At 46.2% G+C, this 21,005-nt stretch overlaps 1 protein-coding gene across 2 annotated transcripts in view; it reads left to right on the top strand.

The window, feature by feature from the left end:
* Positions 1 to 21,005, top strand: part of BRINP1 (BMP/retinoic acid inducible neural specific 1) — a 176,920-nt gene that overhangs the window by 95,945 nt on the left and 59,970 nt on the right. For both annotated transcript variants that reach the window (XM_045470399.1, XM_045470400.1), the window contains exon 3: positions 15,954 to 16,144. In XM_045470399.1, the coding sequence (XP_045326355.1) occupies positions 15,954 to 16,144 (191 nt within the window). The remainder of the gene's footprint in view (positions 1 to 15,953; positions 16,145 to 21,005) is intronic.

Raw genomic sequence — 21,005 nt, 5'->3', positions numbered from 1 at the left:
ACGCTCACGGCCTCAGGCATTTTGTAGTTGCTTTTCCCCCTGCCTGGGAGAGGTCTAGGCTTCCTTTCCCTCTGCTAGGTCTCTAGGTTCTCTTCATTACAAAAGCTCCCACTGCCCCCATGTATAAAGACACTCTCTCTCCCCCTAGCACCTTCTGTCCCTTCATACGAGACTTAACCATTGCCTGGCATTTCCTGGTATAAACATCAGTTTGTTTATTGACTGGCTCTCCCACTAGAATGTGAACTTGATAAGAGCAACATTTGGCCTGCCCTTGTCACTGCTGTATCTTGAATTTGGTGGACTGCCTTGAACAGAGGAAGTGCTTTAAAAAAATACTCGTTGAATGAATGAATAGACCGGAAGTCATGGAGTCAACGGATCATGATGAGAGACACAGGGTCATTCTTTTCTCAATCATTTCAGAACTTACTATATTGCCAGGCCTACAGCTAGGTGCGAAGACTATTCTGAACAAGCATCCTTTCCAACCCCCGCCCCCCATTCTCATGCAGAATGAATCCTGTAACAGAGACAGAAAGAAGTAAACAGGCAGTTTCGGTACACGTTTTGCTTGGGGAAGGGCAGTGTGCCCTTGATGAGTAAGAACGCCTGGAGGTCACAGAGGGTTGGTATATTTGATGGTGCTTAATAAAGAATAAGGGACTGGGAGGAGATTAGGAGTCAAGAAGAAGCTGGCAAATTATGTAGGCAGGACAGGTCATGGAGGTCATTCTACTCAGAATTAAGAGGTCTGGGCTACATTTTAGGGAGTGATTCATCTCGCAATGTTCATAAAAATGTAAGGGAAAGGTGAAGGTGGGTGATATTAATTATGAACGGGTCCACAGTTGACATTTGACTAGAGTGAGGACAGTGTAGCAGGGGAAGGAGCAGGGCCTCTGAAGTTTACCTGTGGTCACGAGACATCTTGAGTAGGAATCCAGAGAGTGTCCGGTGTATTTTGTAGACAGTGGAGACTCATTGACAGCTTCCCGGCAAGCTGAGCCATGAACCAATCCACGGTTGGAAAAAAGGAGTTCTCGCCGTAATATGTGGAAGAATTGTGGGATTGTCGAGTGGAGGCAGGGGACCCAGGTGGGTGGCATTTGCACCTCTGTGTGTCTTGACTACAAAGCTTGTGTTTTCTTTGGTTTCTTTTTTTGTTTTTCATCTCAAGAGTTCTTTCCCTGAACTTATTAATTATGCTACTGATTGGACAATGGAAAAATGAAAGTACAAAGGTGTTAAGGATTAATTCCAAAACTCTTCACCTTTGAGGCCTCAGTTGCCACCTCTGCCTACATGTGGAACAGGGTGCAGGCGTAAATAGAAACAGGAAGTCCTAAATGGAAACAGGAAGTCGCTACGACTTGGAAAGTTTGGAAACAGGGTCCTCAGGCAACTTGCCAGACTCCAGGAGGGAAGTATTGGCAGTGAAACGTTCTGATCGTGGGGGGTGCCTAAAAACATGAGTTTCTCGGTGCTGGAAAGGAGAGATCCATTCACAAACTCATTCATTCTGCCTTGATTTATTTAAGAATTATTTATTGGGCACTTTGTAAGTTCCAGGAATGTACAAGAGCGGGACAAAAAGAGATACACTTTCTGCCCCGTGGAGGTTACTGTCTAGTAGAAGGGATGATGGTAAAATCACCACACAAGCACGTCACTGCCAGCTGTGTTCAGTGATCCGAGGGACCAGAGCTGGCTGGGGGAATCAGAGAAAGATTGCTGTAGAAGTGACCTTATGGCTGAGGCCCAGTACATTGAAAAGCAGTTTACCAGAAGACAATGGAAGAGACGGCAGTCCAAAGGACTAAAGGTAGTATAAGGTAGAGAAGGGAGGAAAGGAGACTGCAGCGGTCCTTCAGCCCTGGGGTCCTCTATTTCACTCTGCAAGGGTCACCCAGGAGTTTGTTAAAAAGGCAACGGCAGAGGGCCACTGAGGTGCCTCAGTCAGTTAAGCGTCTGACTTCGGCTCAGGTCATGATCTCACGGTTCGAGAGTTCGAGCCCTGCGTCGGACTCCGTGCTGACAGCTCAGAGCCTGGCACCTGCTTTGGATTCTGTGTCTCCCTCTCTCTCTTTGTCCCTTCCCCACTTGTGCTCTGTCTCTCTCTCTCTCAAAAATAAATAAATATTTTTTAAAAAATCTTGAAAAGAGGCAAAGGCAGAGACTCTGAATTTGCTAAGTTCAAGTGAGCTCTTGTTTCTGTATTTTAACATAGATTCCCACCAAATTCTGATGCATGTGGCCTACGGACCTCACTTCACAAAGCATCAACAGAATATGAGTCTGAGGGTTGTCACATCGGGCTCCTTAGTGTGAAAGGGAAGGTCGTGAGGGAGAGGCAGGGTCCTGCAGCCATCCCACCCCCAGAGACGTTCTGCTTACATCTAACTTACCTGTTTCACAAGAGATGTACTAGAATATTGTCATGTGGGTTTTCCCCAGAAATATGCAAACTTTCGGTGTGTATCATTCACTTCCCGAGCCCTAGCATCTAAAATAGAGACTGAATCATGGTAGATGTCCCAAAACAAACAAAGCAGCAAAAACTTACTTGAAAGAATGCGTTCCTGAAGCAAACGCTTCATGTCTACGCAAAAATTGGGAGGCCACAGATCCCGTCCAGTTGTCCATTTTACAGATAAGGAAAAGTGAAATCCAAACAGGATTTATTATTGCCTATGCTGGTCCGGCTTATTGTGGGAGAGTAGGTGGGTGTATAATGCCTCTGCTCGAAGCCCAGGGCTTGTTCCTCTAGACCCGTGGTCAGCCTTCCGGGAAGCCAGAATATCAGCAGCACTGACCAAGAGGAAAGGAAGAAACGCAAGGTAGTTTAGGAACAGTTTCTATAAATTCACAGACTGCAGGTTCACGGTGGGCAGTCGGCTTGCTAGACAGAACCTTGGGGTTGCAAAGCCTAAGTCAAATCTGGTGTTCATATAATGTTAAACCTGGATTGAGGTTTTTGAGCCTGGTGTTCTTTCTCTGTAAGATGGAGATGGTCAGGGGCGCCTGGGTGGCTCCTTCTCTTGAGTGTCCAACTTTGACCCCGGTCATGATCTCACGGTTCGAGAGGTCGAGCCCCATGTCGGACTCCGTGCTGACAGCTCAGAGCCTGGCACCTGCTTTGGATTCTGTGTCTCCCTCTCTCTCTGCCCCTCCCCAGCTCTGTCTCTCTCTCTCTCAAAAATAGATTAAAAGAAAAAAAAAACATTACAAAATATATTAAAAGATAAAATGAAGATGGTCATAACTATCTCATAGGGTGGTTTGTGAGTATTAATACAAAGCACCTGGCTCGTATTAGGTGGCCAATATTATTTTGGCTCAGGCATATGGATCTGAAGAATCAAGCATGTCGGTGTTGGAACAGCGGTATATTCATGGCTGCATGTAGGGATGTAGGTAGATAAGAGTCTGCATATGAGAGAGAGGGGGTGAGGCTTCTTTTGGAAGGCTCCACGTGAGCTTACAAAAAGAATGGTCTCTGGGCCGTGGCTTTCGTAGGAGGTGGCCATTGAAACATCTTCATACCCAAGAAAAGTAACATTTGCTAGTTGCTCATGGGGACACCAGAAAAGAACCAAAATGTCATGTGATGAAGAGGAGCCATTTTTTATGTGCTTCAGGGGAGAAAGTAGAATTCAAATCTTGAATGGAGGGGTACCTGTGAGATAGACCAGGGGCTTTGCATCTCTCAATGTGTTTTGGAGTACCATCCAACTAACTCAAAGCAAAAAAAAACCAAACAACTAAGTAGGTAACCTCTTCTGTATCTGTCACCTGTCACCCTGGTACTTATGTGACACTAACACACCTGTCAGTGATTACAACATTACTGGCTCCTGACTGAAACATTTCCAGTTTAGCTGGGCATCCAGAAGACAGTTCCTAATGTTCCAAACACACTTTTGTCTTCTTGAAACTCCTTGGGTTGCCTAGTCAGTAAATACAGCAACAACAACATTTTCCAACCACCTCGTGAGTTCTGTTCAATCAGTTATTCAGATTCTGCTTTGAAAGCTTTGGACAGGGACCTCCTTAATTCTCAGGGCGTCCTGTTCTCTTCTGATTAGTTCTGTCAGTCAGGAGCTTGCTGTATTGAGTGGGGCTTTATCATGCTGTCGGTCCTTCCTCGTCAATCGGGTTATAGCCCTCAGAGCTGTGTTTTCATGGCCTTACAACTCATCGGGTTCCAACAACTAGGGAAATTGGTGGAGTCTTGCTTCTTCTTGGGCTGTTTGGGCAATCAGGTACCTCTGGGAATGCCTTAGACCCTCCCAGATGATGTGTTTTTTTCCCCCCATCATTGCGTATATTAAGTTAATTAACTTGTTTAGTCATCAAATAGGAAATTCCACTTGAAAAAACATGTTTATTTTCTTAACTCAGGTGTGATGTGGGCATTTAAAAAACATCAGCTCCTTCCAATCTATATTTAAGTAATGACTTTGTTATTTAGGTTTAAAGGTGCTGCAGACAGGCTGTGTGAGAAAACATCCTTGTTTTCTAATTTTCTTTGGCCCAGTAGTTTAAACACATTTTTAGGGTAAGGGAATCTTGTTGTCAAACACACACACATGCACGTGAACGCAAACACACACACACACACACACACACAATTTACTGACCTATCTGTTGGAGTAGCTCAATCTATAAATCTTTGATCTGGCCTCCCTGATTATTTCCTTAAACATGCATTATTTGACTGGCCAAGTCAATGGGTTAAATCAGGGTCAGCAAAATTTTCCTGTGAAGGCCAGATAGTAAATATTTTAGACTTCCTGGGCCCTGTGGTCTCTGTTGCAACTAGTAAACTCTGTCTCGTTGTCCAAAAGCAGCCATAGACAGTTCATAAATAAATGAATGCCATGGTGTTGCAATAAAAATTTATTTACAAAACAGGCAGTAAGACACATTTGGTCTGTGGGCCATAGTTTACTGACCTCTGAGTTAAATCTGGTTTTGAGGACTTTGGCTCATCTATGTTGAATAAAGGATGGTTTTAAATCCCTAATTCTTGACATAGAACCCGCAATTCAGTGAATGTGCGTTGAATGAATTGAAGGAAAAGCTATTTCTTAACTAGTTTAAAATAAGGACAGAGAAGCTTTCTATTATATAGGGAAACAGGAGAAGGCCTTTGGGGAAGGCTCTGAGATGACATCTAGCTCGCCAATACCCAAATATTTTAACAAGGAAGCAGTTGGCAATTAAATGCAATATTACCTGCTGGGGAAGTTGTTCATTTTTTTTTTCTCATAAAAATATGCACCAAAGGCGGAAGGAAATGAGCAGAGGTCTGGCTGTGCGAAACCTGGGTTTAAATCCAGGTCTGGCACTGACGGCTGTGTGTCCCTGGGAAAATTATCTTCCCTCTCAGACTCTCCGTGTTTCCGCCTGAAGATTGAGGGCCATACGAAGACGTTATCGTGGTCCCTTGGAGCTCTCAAATTTTGTGGACTGAAAGAGAAAATTCATATAATTGCAATGTTTAATGGGATTTATGATAATTGGAAAATAATTGCTGCTCCAAACTTTTATTAATCTATATTTAGTTATGAGTCATGCTTTCACAATAGATGCTTTGGAAATAAGCAGAGAGACAAATTGAGTAAACAGAATTTTAAATATTTTATTTATATGCAGTTTGTATAATCCCTGGAGCCCATGAGCATATTAAGATCATTTAAAATATCCATTAAAAGTTATGTGTTATGCGACAAACTCCCCTTTTAGAATGCCTCGCCAAAGGATAAATAGCTAACATTTATTGAGTAGCTACTACTGCCAGATTAATTGCATTCATTATGCTTAATCCTTCCAGCAACCCTACAAGGTAAGTACTAGAATTTCTGCTGCACTGAGAGAAGCTCAGAGAGGCTGAGAAATCTGCAAAGAATCACCCAGCTGATGAATGGCTTTATGCTCGTTCACGGCCAGGGCTTTCTGACTTTCTGACACTGTGTCCTTACGGGGTGCCGTGACATCTTCACAAAGGACCTGTTTCGTGGCCCATTTTCTGGTGCTCAGGGGAACGAGCCATTTGCTTTTCCCTGAGACCTTCTGCAGAGCATCGGCACGGTGGTTTGGGAGCACGTGCACCTGTCCTTCGCCGGCGTGGTCATGCCGGAGTGTGCAGAGGAGGGGAAGGCAGGGAGAGGCCAAGAGGACCCAGGCAGAGAATCATGCCATTGGACTTTCTGTCTCCACTCCGGCACGGGTTTGCCACATGGCCATCACTGGCCTGGGCCTCAGTTTCCCCTCCTTGTGATGGTGACGGCAATACTCTCCCTCCTTCAGGTTGTTGGAAGGATAATGTGTGTGATGACAGAGCTTTGTAGAGGACCGAGTGCCCTATAGACCCCACACATTGGAGGTGATGGGCTGGGGCAGTGGATCAGGACAGAGGACGCTGAATCTGAGATCAGGGACCCAGATTCGAGTGCCGCCTGCCACCATTGGCTTTGGGCAAGTCCTTTCTCTCTTGTCCTGAGTTGCCTCAGTTGTGAAATGACAGGAACGTCCTTGGCTGGCGGCTCCCAAAGCCTTTCTGCTCTGAGTTTGGGATGTTTTGGCACAGAGATTGCCAGGAGATTGAGGCTCAGGAGATTGAGGGCATCTCGGGAAATAAATAAGCCACTTGGAGTACATAATGCAAGTGCATTCTAAGCGGCTTCTGCCCACAGTGGATTCCCATAATCCCTACTGCGCCCCCTGCCCTCAGTCACAGGGCTTCATGAAAAACCCCACTTGCTTTTCAGGAAATGGTCCGTTTATGCAAAAGTTGGGCCATTCCAGTATGCCCGTTGTGTTTCTGTCTTTCCTTCTCAAATTTCTCTTCAATGAGAAGCCTGTAGCTCCATTCTAAGATGCTTCTCCTGGTTTCTCTGAACTTTATTCCCATCTGAGCCTTTACAACTGCTGCTGGGTCGGTATACACATATAAATGCCATTACTTAAGTGAACACACGTTGGAAAACAGGAAGGATTATATACACATCGTAAGCAAGGATGATTTTATTCTCCACAGTTAAGTCAGTGTCTTTACTTGTAATTAAAATGAAACTGTTCACAGTCGTGTTTTCAGAGAGCTTTTATATTTTTTCCCTGTTCTACCTCTCTCACCCTCTGGCACCAAATTGCCCCAGAGACCCACTTGGATGCCCCGATTCCTCAACTGCCCTCTCACTTACGTTGAGGGGCATAGAGACAACAGGGGATTTGTCTCGGATGCCCTGGTTGTTAAGATGCATCATTTCCGTTTCACATATGCCCTTGGTTTCACCTTTCCCTGAGGTAGCTAGGGATCATGCGGGGAGAGATTGGGAACAGCAGGCAAGAGAAATGTGATCTCTCTTTCTCTCTCTCTGGTTCAGTGACTTCTCCTCACTCTCCTCCTCTGCAATTCTCCTTGCTCATCTCTGGGGACAATTTGCTGCAAGCAGGGGTCCCAGATCCTCCCACCCATCTCCCACACACCCAGAGGTTCGTTTTTATTCCACTTCCAAATGATTAGTTAATGCAACCAATGGGATTCGCCACCCGGAGATGAGCACCGTAATCAGTTATGCCATCAACAAACATTTATTGGCGAGACCGTGTCTATAAAGTATTCTAAAAGGTATCTAACCCTGGATTAAGTCAGAGCACTAGAGAGCTACGTATTTAGACTGTAGTATGGTTGACTACAGGGAATTGCTGTAGTGGATGATGCTTCTGGAATATGCACGTGGCTGTCTTGAGCCAGTCAAGCATTGGTATATCACCGACCAGCATCGACTACGTGCATCTCTTTATGAGAAACCATCGGGGACGTCTGTGTCTTCTTGTAGCCTTTGGGACATGTGGCAGATGTGTGTTTCTCCCACAACTGTGAACAACTGCCCTGTTGTCTTCTTGACTGTATGGTTCCTTGGGCTGTGATTCCCTTTTTCCTTTGGCTGCAGGGAAGCTCAGAGACATCTATAGTCCATTTCCATCAAGCGTTCAGGACATTACAGAATGAAGTTTGCGTGCTAATTTTAATGAAGCTTTAAAATAAAATATTTTCTTCCCTTTATTTTCCCATTTTTCTGTATTTTTAAATTTACATGGTATGTGTTTTTGAAAACCACCTCCAGCTATTTCTGCTATGGAATCAGATTCAAGTAAAAAAATAAAAGCTGCAAAGCATACTCTGTAAAGAAGAGTAAAGCAAGCCTTCACTCTTCAAAAGCCATTCGTAGCCTCGATTCCCTAGAAAACACTGGGAGAAACTCACACGTATCCAACACTTATCTACTGGCCACCACCAGTAGATGGTGCTCTCCTCACAACCCCGAGAAGTCGGAATTGTGACCCTCCCCCATTTTATACATGGGTGAACAAACAGGAGAATGTTATGCAATTGAAACGTCATTATGAGTGAGCCTCTGTAAATAATCATAATAGAAAAATACCAAGAGCAGTTTACAGCTGTCCAGACCCTGTTGCAATCGACCATCATTTCGTTGATCTCTCAGCGCGACTTGGGGAGACGGGTGGTCTCTGTCTTCATCGCACATATCAGGAAATTGCCTGCCTGCCTCACAGCCATTTTTTTTTTTAATGTTTATTTTTGAGAGAGAGAGAGACAGACAGACAGAGCATGAGCAGGGGAGGAGCAGGGAGAGAGGGAGACACAGAATCGGAAGCAGGCTCCAGGCTCTGAGCTGTCAGCAGAGAGCCTGATGTGGGGTTTGAACCCACGAACTGTGAGATCACGACCTGAGCCCAAGTCGGACGCTCAACCGACTGAGCCACCCAGGTGCCCCTGTTTCACAGCCATTTATAAGCTGCTGGTCTCTTTCTTAAATTCAGACTCACTCTTTTCTTTTTTCTTTCCTCTTTTCTTTTCTTTTCTTTACTTTTCTTTTTATTTATCTTTGAGAGAGACAGAATGCAAGTGGGAGAGGGGCAGAGAGAGAGAGAGAGAGAGACAGAATGTGAAGCAGGATCCGGGCTCTGAGCTGTCAGCACAGAGCCTGATGCAGGGCTCAAACCCACAAGCCATGAGATCATGATCTGAGCCACCCAAGTGCCACCCAGGTGCCCCTAGACTCACTCTTTCTAATAGACTTCACAAGGATCAGATCCCATCTATCCCAGAAGTTCTACCCATAGGTAACTTGAAAAAGAGCATGATTGTTTCAGCTCCTCTCCCTCCCCATGATCCACCACTGTCACCCAGCTTCCCATTGGAGCCTCTCCCAGGACCGGAACCATAGTGACAATATCGACAGTAACTTTAACAGTTTATCGAGGGCTCGTTCTAAGTGCTGTGTTTCATGATTTAATGTGACGCTGAACCCACCCTTCCATGGTAGATATGCTCCCCCTGATGACATCCACACTTCAGAGAGGGTGAGTAAACTCCTCCACAGTTTCACAGCTAATTGGTGGCAGAGCCGGGTTTTTGTTCAGGATTTCCACCTCCAGCGCCCAGGCTGAGAGACGCAGAGCTGAGGATCATCTAATCCAATCAGCTTATCTCCCAGGAGAGTCAACACCTTCCCAAGGGCACAGAGCCAGTCCCCTGCCAGTCTCACAGCCTTTCCTCCTCCGTGTGTCATTGAGGATGTGTGTGTGTGTGTGTGTATGTGTGTGTGTGCGTGCGTGCTCGCGCCCACAGGGGAGCAGGGACTGTAGAAAGGAGGCGGAGGGAGGAGTCCCAGAAGGGCAATGCTTAGCTCTAAGCAGAGAGCTTTGGCCTTATGGTTTTCTCTCCAGCCTCATCTTAAATCTGCCATCCTGGCCTTGGTCTTCTTCATCCATCCCCTGCCTCTGATGTCACCCGCAACCCCGCCCCCTGTCCCGCCTCCCGCTCCCCCGGTGGGATGGGCCTCGCCACAGCCACCCCATGCCTTCCATCCAGGGTCCTTTTTTAATCTCAGTCTAATTGGTTTGCCTGCCCTGCTGAGATGCTTAATTGGGCATAAGCGTATTCCACGGGTCCTGTACCATTGTGAGGTCTGCCTTCGGCTCCGAAGGGAATTTGCTTGCTCTGTGGGCTCAGAAGGAAAGATGTACTTTATGTTGTGCTCAGTGCACTGAGAACTTACATGAAATTGTTCCTGGGCCAGCAGAGCAGTTAGACAACAAGACAAGCAAGACTTTCTCACTTTCCTTTATTTTCAACCTCTTTCCGTCTCTCTTTTTTAAAGGTGGCTTGTTGCAGTGGAAAGGGCACTGCGTTTGGAGCCATGAGCCCTAGGGTCTAATTTCAGCCCTGCCAATCATTCGCTCTGTGATTTGGGGCAAAAAGCTTAATGTCTCTGAAATTTAGTTTTCCTTCCCGTGAATTGTGGGAGTTGGATTTGACGACTTCTATGAAAGGAGTCATAGTGATGCTCTCAGAACAGGGCTCAGGGTGCCTGGGTGGCTCGGTTGGTTAAGCGTCTGACTTTTGGTTTCGGCTCAGGTCACGATCTCATGGTTCGTGAACTTGAGCCTCGCACTGGACTCTCCCCTGGCAGTGCGGAGCCTGCCTGGGATTCTCTCTCCCTCTCTTTCTCTCTGCCCCTCCCGCATTCTTTCTCTCAAAATAAATAAACATAAAAAAAAAAAAAAAAAGAACAGGGGTCCTGTGAGCTAAATCCAGCCCAACACCCACTTTTATGAATAAAGTTTTATTGGAACATGCTCATACTCACTTGTTTATGTATTGTCTATGGTTGATCACACTTCAAGGACAGGGCTAAGTAGCTGTGACAGATAACTTATGGCTGCAGAGCCTAAACTATTTACTCTCTGGCTCCTGTTTTAGAACCTAAATCAGATTGTGTCATTGCTGAAAACCTTCTTTTGACTCTACATGTTACTTGGGATTTAAAAATAAGACATCTTTACCAAATCCAACATAGCCTTTTAAGATCAATGCCTACTCTGCCCTACATTTTAATGTTACTTTTCTCTTCTCGCCCTTCCTTTTATCTCCTCTCCTATACTTACCTGCTCATGTAGGCCTGCCTCCTTCATGACCCCTAAACCTGGCAAATATTTCTACCTCAGGACCTTTGTACCTGCTATCCCTTCTTCCTGGACATTCGTCCACCAGGTGGCCCCATGTTCTCTTCTTCATTTCCTTCAGGGCTCTCCTTTCTTGTCAACACATCAAGAAGGCTATCTATATAAAACCACATTCTCACCCTACCCCCGGGGATCCCGACTGCCTTTCTCTGCTTTATTTGTCTTCACAGCCCTTCTCCCTCTCTGACTTGTTAGATTTGGCTCTTTATGATCAGTGCGCTCTCACTAGAGCTTAAGCTCCTTGATATCAGCTAATTTGTTTATTGCAATACCCTCAGATCTGGAAAACACAGTAAGTGCCCAAACTTTGAAAACAGAAATCAACTGTTTCAGCTCTAATGCTATTTAGATCTACTTCTGAATGGGTCTAAGTGCTATGAAGCTCTTCCACTTCGGTCTGCTATGGGCAAAGGTGTAAACTTTTAGAATCCTGTAACCAGTATGGTCTTTGCGCCAACATTTCTGCGATGGCCACAGAGTCGCATGAATTCATTCTCTGAACGTTTCTAGCCTTGATTGTGGGCCAATCAGAACAGAGTTTATAGACTGGAATCTAGTAACGTGGTTTGGCCCACAAGGCCCTTCGTCGTGTGGTCACTGACATCCTCTCTGTCTTTACCTCCTACCATTTATATCTCTCTCTCACACACACCCCTCTCTCGCCAACCACCTCATCCTCCATTTTCGCAGGTGGAGTTCATTCTTCGGGAAACACCCTTTCTCTATCTTTGGCTGTATGTTCTCATCAAGACTGAGCTTGGGGGTGCCTGGGTGGCTCAGTCGGTTGAGCGTCCGACTTTGGCTCAGGTCATGATCTTGCGGTTTGTGGGTTTGAGCCCCGTGTCGGGCTCTGTGCTGACAGCTCAGAGCCTGGAGCTTGCTTTGGATTCTGTGTCTCCCTCTCTTTCTGCCCCTCCCCCCCACTCACACTCTGTCTCTCTGTCTCCTTCAAAAATAAATAAACATTAAAACAATTTTAAAAAAAAGACTGGGCTTGTACAGGAGAATTCGTTGACACCCCCACTCCAGCCCCAGCCCTTTGTACAGGTTGGGTCAGGGACCCTTTCTCTGACTAAAGTTACTGTTGCCAATAGCACAGCATAGTTACGTAGCTTTCGTAAGCAGGCACTTTTGTCCACTAAGATGGAAGAATTCCTTAGGGTTGGGAACCCTGTGACGCTAAACAGGCCGTGCCTAGCACAGAGGCAGTGCCTCATAATCATACCCCAGCTGTTGACCTCTTCCCACATTCCTGGCTGTGTCCTACCGGGTCACATGCCTCCACCCACTTAGGCCTTGTGTCCACCCTGTGAGGAAGGAGCTAGGTACTCAGCATCAGCTTCTTACCTAATTTTTTCAAGGAAGCAACCAAGATGGCAGGCCCTGGGTGGGTAGATGGTGGGCATCAGAAAGATGTAGAGGCTGTGGGAAAAAAAGGAGGGAAGGAAGAAAGGAAGGGAGGAAGAAAGGGAGGGAGGAAGAAAGGGAGGGAGGAAGGAAGAAAGGGAGGGAGGGAGAGAGGGAAGGAAGAAGGAAGGAAGGAAGGAAGGAAGGAAGGAAGGAAGGTTGGAAAGGAGGGAGAAAGGAAGGAAGGGAGGAAGGGAGAGAAGGAATTGAGTCATGGGCTTGTAAGTTGATGGTGGGGTTGGCATTATTCCTGCGTATCAATACTAGTTGTATGGTTTTCACATTTCACTTCTCGGTATCTATATTAAAAGACTGCTCTAAGAATCGGGATACCAATTTGCCACTCCCAGCCCTACCACTAACTAGTTGTGTGACTTTTGATACATTAGTCAACCTTTGTGTATGTCAAGACAAGTTAGCTTTGAGGAATGTAGCCATATTCACATGAGAAAAAAATCAGTAGTCTATGGTCATAAGTTATTATAAATCAAAGTGATTATATATGTACATATATGTGTAGGTACATAGATATTTGCTTACTGAAGTATGACTATGTTTCTATGCATATATATAACTTCATAATTACATGTACATATAATTTGGTACATTTCAGGGGAACCCTCATGAAGAAAGACTCTTTTCCTTAGAAATATCTGATGATCCTCGTTGCCTTTTGTTGGTCTTCTCTTGCTGAGTAGCACATTCCCTCCATAATTTAGTGATTGAATACAACAGTATTTATCACCTCAGTTTCTGGGGGCGGGGCACCTGGGTGGGGCTTGGCTGGACGCCCTTGCTGCCTCCCACCTGTGCTTAGTGGGCTTGAGGCTCAGCTGGGGAAGGTCTGCTTCCAGGTTCACCTGTGTGGTTGCTGTTAGGATCCAGGTCCCTCCGAGGCCCCTGTTCCTCCGAAGCTGCTGGCCAGAGGCTTCGCTGGGCTCCTGACCGTTTGGATCTCACACCATGGCAGAGAGAGATGGACACACACACACAGGGCGGACAAAACAGAAGTCGAAATCTTTTGTAAACTACTCCTGGAAGTAACGTTCCGTCACTTGCACATTCATTAGAAGCACGTGGCTGGGTCCCTTCCTGCCCACACTCAAGCGAAGGGGATTGAGTACAGTGGGGTGTGAACACCACAGCGTGGGGGACATGGGAGTCACGTCACAAGCTACCCACCACACCTATGAAATCCTCCTCCGCTGGCTCCCAAACACCCCCCACTCTGCTCCTGCCCTTCCTTCCGTGGGGACAGTTGTTCTTTATTAAAATTTTTTAAATGTTTTTATTTATTTTTGGGACAGAGAGAGACAGCGTGAGCAGGGGATGGGCAGAGAGAGAGGGAGACACAGAATCCAAAGCAGGCTTCAGGCTCCGAGCTGTCAGCACAGAGCCCGACGCGGGGCTCGAACTCACAAACCGCGAGATCATGACCTGAGCTGAAGTCGGACGCCCAACCGACTGAGCCACCCAGGCGCCCCAGGACAGTTGCTCTTAACCACATTTCCGCCTATCTAAGCCCATGTGGACTTTGAAACTATGCTTCAGATATGACCTCCTCTCCAAAGCTTCCCTAGAGACCTGAGAAATCTGTCCTCTTCTGTGTCCTGTAGTTCTTGATTTACAACAAACTGGAGAGTGCTCATCTTCCTGGCCTGACCGTGAGCTTCTTAAGGACGTGGGACTGTGGAGTGTCGATCCCCCTCCTGGAGACATCATACTTTTCACTTAGTAGGTGCCCTGTAAGGGTTCACTGAGTGCAGCTGATTACCTTAATAAGTACTTTGAGCTGACTTTATTTAGAATTTGAATGGTGTCACGAATTGTGAGCAGAGATTCTATAAGCAGGCATGAACCATAAGCTCTGACGTTTGGAAATGTATTCCAACTTGAAAGCATTTTTTTTCAGACCCACATTCCTCTGCTTCAGGGGTCAGACTCCACCGCTGAATTACAAGGGTGTATTCTGGGGTGATCCCCCCGCCCCCGTTCGGCTTCTCCTTGCTTCGTACCCCTTCCTTCATTCATCTCTCCCATCTTGTGGCAGGAAAGAGAGACCTTTTCATTAAACTCTGGTTCCCGTCATTTATCTAGGCTGACCTTACCATCCTCTTGGCTGGTCTGTTTTTCTCAAGGGTCTAGGAGCTTGTAATTCAGGAAGACTTGGTGGTTCCAGAAGGAGCTTCATCTTTGGGAGGAACAGAGATCATTATTGAAGCAAAAGCAACCTGAACCAAGGCCCTTCAACTTTCTACTTGTATTCCGTTTGCCTGCTTCTTGTTCCTCGTCGGTGAACCTTTAGCGATTTTCATGTCTGGGAATTTGTGAGAAAATATAGTTCTACAACTGTCTTCCACATTGGATTAGTACCTGGCAGTTTCCAAAGGTATTTTTCGCACCCGGTGTTTCGTGTAATCTGTACGCCAGCAGTAAAAAGTAGATAATGTTGGGGCGCCTGGGTGGCGCAGTCGGTTAAGCGTCCGACTTCAGCCAGGTCACGATCTCGCGGTCCGTGAGTTTGAGCCCCGCGTCGGGCTCTGGGCTGATGGCTCAGAGCCTGGAGCCTGTTTCCGATTCTGTGTCTCCCTCTCTCTCTGCCCCTCCCCCGTTCATGCTCTGTCTCTCTCTGTCCCAAAAATAAATAAAAATAAACGTTAAAAAAATAAAATAAAAAGTAGATAATGTTAATTGGATTTTATAGGTAAGAAAGTGCAAGTACAGGGAGGTGGCACACTTGGTCCAAGATGACACCACATAGTCTGCAAGAGGCAGAGTGAGATCCTGAGCGAGACTCCCGGGTAGAAGCCTCTTCAGTCTTGATCTCCTCATCATTAGTGAAGGGAAGAGTGGAAATGCTCCCACATGGTCTTCGAAATACAGCTTTGTTTCTTGCAAACAGTTCCTGCTCCCTGAATGCATGTGAAAAGCGTGAATCAAACTGAAATCTGGGCGGATTATTGGATTCTGGAGCCATCTTAGAGCAGGTCTCAAGTTGCCTTGTGCTCTAGATCTTGCCTCTTGTTAAGGAGCCTTCTTTTCCTCCCTCTCTTCCTCCCTGCCTTCTCTCCATCGACTCATTTGTTTATTCAGGTGGCCGGCGTTCTTAGGAATCCTACCATGCAACAGGCACCGTGTACCTAAGAAAGTTCCGTCTCTGTGGTATGGTTCACAGTCTAGCAAGAAAGTTGGAGAAGCAGCTAGGCAACAATGATTCTTGTATCCTGATACTCTGTAAGCAACATGAGAACGCGGCCATGTCTGGCCTACTACAGTATTCTGGTGGTGAGAACAGTGCTCGGTAAATATTTGTTGGCTGAAGAGAATCGAGGGCTCCCGATCTAAGTATGATTTGACAAATATTAAAAATAATTGCCGTCACTCTCTCACCCAAGGAGAGATGCCTGGATGGGATGGTTGGATGGACTTTGCCTTGGGGGGCAGAGGCGGTAAATTGAGGCTTCTTGCTCATCTCTCTTGCCCAGGGAGTTTGCCCGTTGGAAGGTGAGGAACACGGCCATCGAGAGGAGAGACCTGGTCCGTCATCCAGTGCCCCTCATGCCAGAGTTTCAAAGAAGCATCCGCCTGCTTGGCAGAAGACCCACCACTCAGCAGTTCATCGATACCATCATCAAAAAGTACGGCACCCACCTCCTCATCTCTGCCACCTTGGGAGGTAGGTTGGCAGCTCCTGGGCCATGGCCTTGTTCGTGCCTTGGGGGTCTGGATTGGAGGGGAGGTTGGGATGCCCTGGGATTCAAGCCAAGCTAACATCTCTGCCGCTGTACGTCACTCAAAAGCATATAAGCCAAATTGACTTGGTTGCTCTGATCATTTCAGAACCCTGGGTTCCATTCCCCGGGACAGTCAGACTTGAGTTTACTAACTTTTGTAGAAATACTAACTTTTGTGGCTTCACCTTGGAATTAGCTCTATTCTTCAGGGATGCTTCATCTGACTATGGTATTAGTTCCTTTGGAACGTGGTCTAATCTGGGGAAATAATTAAGCTTCAGGTGTTGTTTAGAGAGTTGCCTTTGTTTATGTAAGTCTGCTTTAGGGACTGATAACTTGAGGTTATCATTTTACAAATAGGGTATTATTTGTATGTTTTATGGGCTTGGAGGAGGTTAATAGGAAAGCTGACCAATTGCTTCACGCGGCTTTGCCTTACCTCTCCATCCCCATCAAGTCCAACCCTTAAGAGAGGAGGAGAGAACAGAGGAAATACATTTTTTTAAAGAGGGGGATAGGTAGAGACTAGTGTATTTTGATGCTTACGGTTCTTGCCCACGTGCATCATTTTATATTATGAGCTAAATCTCCTCACACATCAGTTTTCTGCCATAATGACGAGGGCCACTCAATTTTGAGAAAGCCTCTTTGGTGGGGGAACACCATGCCTCCTGCTCAGGGAGCTGAGAGGTTGCCTTTAGATGTGACCCTTGCCCGCTAAACAAGAATGGTGTGTTGATGGAGGCGGGGTGGGTGGACTGAGGTATAATTAGAACATTCGATCTTCTCCTTCGGAGGAAGGGGGAGCACGAGGAGCTGAAGTGGCGGGGACAGACTCCATGGGAGAAGGAGCCATGTAGCTGGCAGGAGCTGGCGAGGCACAGGGGAGGTGACAGGCACTTTCTAGGCTGAGCGCACAGTATGCATTGTGAGGAAGCCCAGATTAGGAGATCACGGGGGTGTGAGGGGAGGTTGGGCAACTTCATTCATCCTTACAGTGAGAGGAGCCATTGTGTATTATCTGCCCATAGTAGGCATCGTACGTCGCCATTAGTCCCCCAAATCTGCAAGCTAAGTCCAATGAGCTCCATTTTCTAGATAAGGAAGCTAAGAGTTAGAAGGGGTGTGGCTAGTAAATGACAACGCTAAGCGTTTTTTGTTTGTTTGTTTTTGTTTTCTGTTTATTTAAACTAAAAACAAAACAAAACACAGTTCACAGTTTACCCTACGTTTTTAACTTTGGGCTTTCTGTCCACAAAGCCTGCGTGTGTGTGTGTGTGTGTGTGTGTGTGTGTGTGTATATATATGTATATATATATATATATATATTTTGACTCAACATCGGTTATCTCTTTAACCAACTCATTCACCTCCCCAATCCACCCGCTCCAAAACCTACCAACCAGCATGGATCCGTTGATGCTACTCAAATACTAAGTAGGACTTTGAATGTTAAATCATGTAGTATAAATTGTATTTTATTGTGAAGCGAAAGCGAAATCACTTCTACACTGAGTGTTTCATTAAGCTACACCCCTTTTCCTTGAATTTCTCCACCTCCCATTTTACTTGAATAAATATATATATTTCAACCTATTCTGTTCTTTAATTAGAAGCTGTGTTCTGTCCGAGACCCTGGAAATCCCCAATAACAAAGACGTTTCTTTTGCTGTGAAATATATTTTTAATTTCTCCAAGGCGGAGTCGTGAATTATTCACGGAGCCTTGTCCCTCTTCTGTTTTTACAGCACAACATTTTAAAATATGCAAAGCTTTGGATTGAGTTCTAGCGTTGGACAGCGGGCCCTAACTGTGCCCTCGGTCCTCACCGCGGAGGAGCGGGGAGCGGGAAGGGGAAAAGATTTACTGTCGGTTGAACACAGTGTGCCAGATACTGCATGAGGTCCCTGGTAACATCATCATTTCATTTACTCGATCGTGGAAAATTGTTTCTTGAGAGCCTCCCCGTGCAAAGGGAGAGAAAGGGAAGGGGTAAGTTGTAGTGAATGGAGGGGCAGCTTCTGGAGTTTGCGTGCCTTGGTTCCACACCAGTTTGGCATCACCTGCTCCAAGCCTCAGTTTCCTCTCTTAGAAAGAGAAACAACTTAGACTGTTTTCTTCGTGCGCGTTGTGACAATGAGATAAAATGGTGCGTTAAGAGTGCTGAGCACGGTGTTTGGACAAACAGGTTGTTGCTATTGTCGGTGTCGTTTCATTATTCTCACTATAATTATTGTAATGTAGTGGGGCTGAGGAGCTTGGGGATTTGGGATTCGAGCCCATTCCTACCACTCACCAGGTGAATAGGAGACGTTGAGAAATTCGCTTTCCTGTCTGGATATCAGTTTTCCTGCCTAAATACAAGAAGGTGCAGAAAATGTTATTCTCTGTAATTTTTCCTAAGAACACCGTGTTCATTTAGAAGAAACCTTCTGATAAGCTGTTGGAGGTGTCAGGTGAGCTCCTAAGGGCATACTCGGACAACAAAAGATGATTCTTAAACTGTCACATGTAGGACAAGTAAATGCATTTATTTGGCTCCTGAGGGAGAGAGAAGGGGAAGGAAAGGCAGTGAGAAAGAGGACGTGCAGCCAGTGGGAGGGCTGACACACGGCACTTCCCTGGGCTCCTCAGGTTGTTGGTGAACTTGATTCATCTCATAAAGTACTTGGTGTGAGTGATTTCCTCATGGAAGGTGGTAAGGGGGAAAACTGGTCTGGAATGACCCATGGGGACGCAGGGGTAGGATAGCATTTTCCCTTAGCCCCTCTGAAGATCATGTTTTGGACCAGAGGAAACCCCTGGGAGCCTGAGTGATACGCGTGATTAAATTGGCACGAATGGGGGTGCATGCCTCCCCATCGACAGATACGCACAAATCCCCACCTAGACTTGGATGCAAGTTCACCTACACGCAGACGTCCGTGCATATGTGGTGCACACTTGCAGACACAATGGGCTCAATGCCTATAGGTGCAATGTACGCATATGTGTGTGTGAGGTTGCACACGTTTGTGAATGTGTGCAGATTCCATGAATGTCTTTTCATGCGGGAGGGCTTATGTTTTTGGATGCGTGTGTATGTTTGTGTGTATATTCGTTATTCCCCACCCTGCATTTTCGGAAAGCTTCCCTGGGCTGAGAGAAAGGCTGAGGGTAAAGTCACAGGGACTCAGCAGGAAAGGATGAGAGAGGCCCCAGAGGGTCCCAAATCCAGACATCTTCCTCCCCCAGCGAAGAATGGTATCCCCTATATACTCGAAAGGTGAAAGGATCGGCTCCCGCCCCCTCCCCATCCACTGCGCGGCTGAGTCTCACTGTGTTCCCCTCCGAAAGCTGCGGTACAGACAGAGTGAGGCAGATCCCCTGGAGGCCAGAGACACAGAGGAAAGGCCTGTGTGGGGTGAAGAGGCAATTTGCAGGAATGCCCAAATGGGAAAGCAACTCTAAACAGAGCATTCTCTTAATAAACAAGAAATTAAGTCTTAATAATGCAGCAAGAAGCCCATTAACCCCTCTTGATCTAAGGCTTGCTTCTGCCAGTTTTCAGTCCAAAGGGAGCTGGGCTTGTTGTACCTTCTCTTGCACGGGCTCCTTGGAGAGCCTGCGCTTGGAATATTTATTCCTGTAAATGTGCTCTAACTTCCAGCACATTCACGTATTTAATCATTTACCTCTCCGCCCGCCTATCTATTCATCAATCTATTCAGTCACCTCTCCACCCATCCATTCATCCATCCACTTACCCCTCCCAGGATACCCGGACACCTGTTCTTTGTTGGGAACATTACGAAAGAATCCATAGAGTCCTCGTTCCACCAGGCCACCGCCCACCGTCCTCGAATTCATTGTCTAATTGTATATAAGGTCATTTTTATGTCAGATCTACCCAGGTCGCTGTGGAGTCCAAAGGACAGAAGATCATGTCCTCCTGCACTACCCGCGAGCCTTCATGGGAAGGTGCAAACATGAGTGTCTTACTCTGAACTCACGTTTAGGCTTGTGGAACCCAGAGGTTAATTTTGATAATGATGAGTCTTCTCATGGGGAGATTTCAGTCTAGTGGTTGAGGCAGAGACATCGCACAATAAACACTGTAGAATCAGATCACTTCCATATATATTTATTCAGCCACAAGCACTCTGATCTTTGCTAAGCACATGATACTGGTCCACGTTGGGCTGGACAATGACAGTGAAATGATGGCAGCCTCTTACAGACTCCCTGACCTCACAGTGATTCTCCTCTAACGAAGGAGATAGGCTATTAAGCAAGCGATCACCAGGAAATGTGATAGGTGATATAAATAAAATAAAATAAAAGAGAAACAAAAGAGACAGGAAGCACGTGGTTAGAGTTCTTGATCTCGTTTAAGAGTGGGGGATTCGGGGAAGGCTTCCCAGAGGAGGTGTTGCCGTAGGTGACATCTGAGGGATGAGTAGAAGTTAGGCAGGAGGAAAAAAAAAGCAAAGAAAAGAAAAGTCCCAACAATGAGAGAACAAGGCGCATTTGTGCAGGATAGAACATCCCTAGAGAGTGGCAAGGAGGCAGCTGGAGAGACCAGAGGGTCATTCCACATTCCCAGCAGGGAGGCAGGCACCCTTCTTCCAGGCTGCATTCCACTGTCTGTATCCCTCTACCTTTGCTGTCCGTCTGGTATATTGAAATGGTCCCCTTATGTCTCTGTCTCCCTGCACCAGCATTGACCAATTAGAAATAGAAGTGTGAGCCACATAAGCCATTTTAGATTTTTCTCACAACCACTTCTTTAAACGTAAAAAGAGAAAGGGGAGAAATCATGTT

Source organism: Leopardus geoffroyi, chromosome D4, assembly GCF_018350155.1.
Source record: "Leopardus geoffroyi isolate Oge1 chromosome D4, O.geoffroyi_Oge1_pat1.0, whole genome shotgun sequence".
Taxonomy (NCBI): Eukaryota; Metazoa; Chordata; class Mammalia; order Carnivora; family Felidae; genus Leopardus; species Leopardus geoffroyi.
This window is presented reverse-complemented; position numbering and strand designations above follow the sequence as displayed.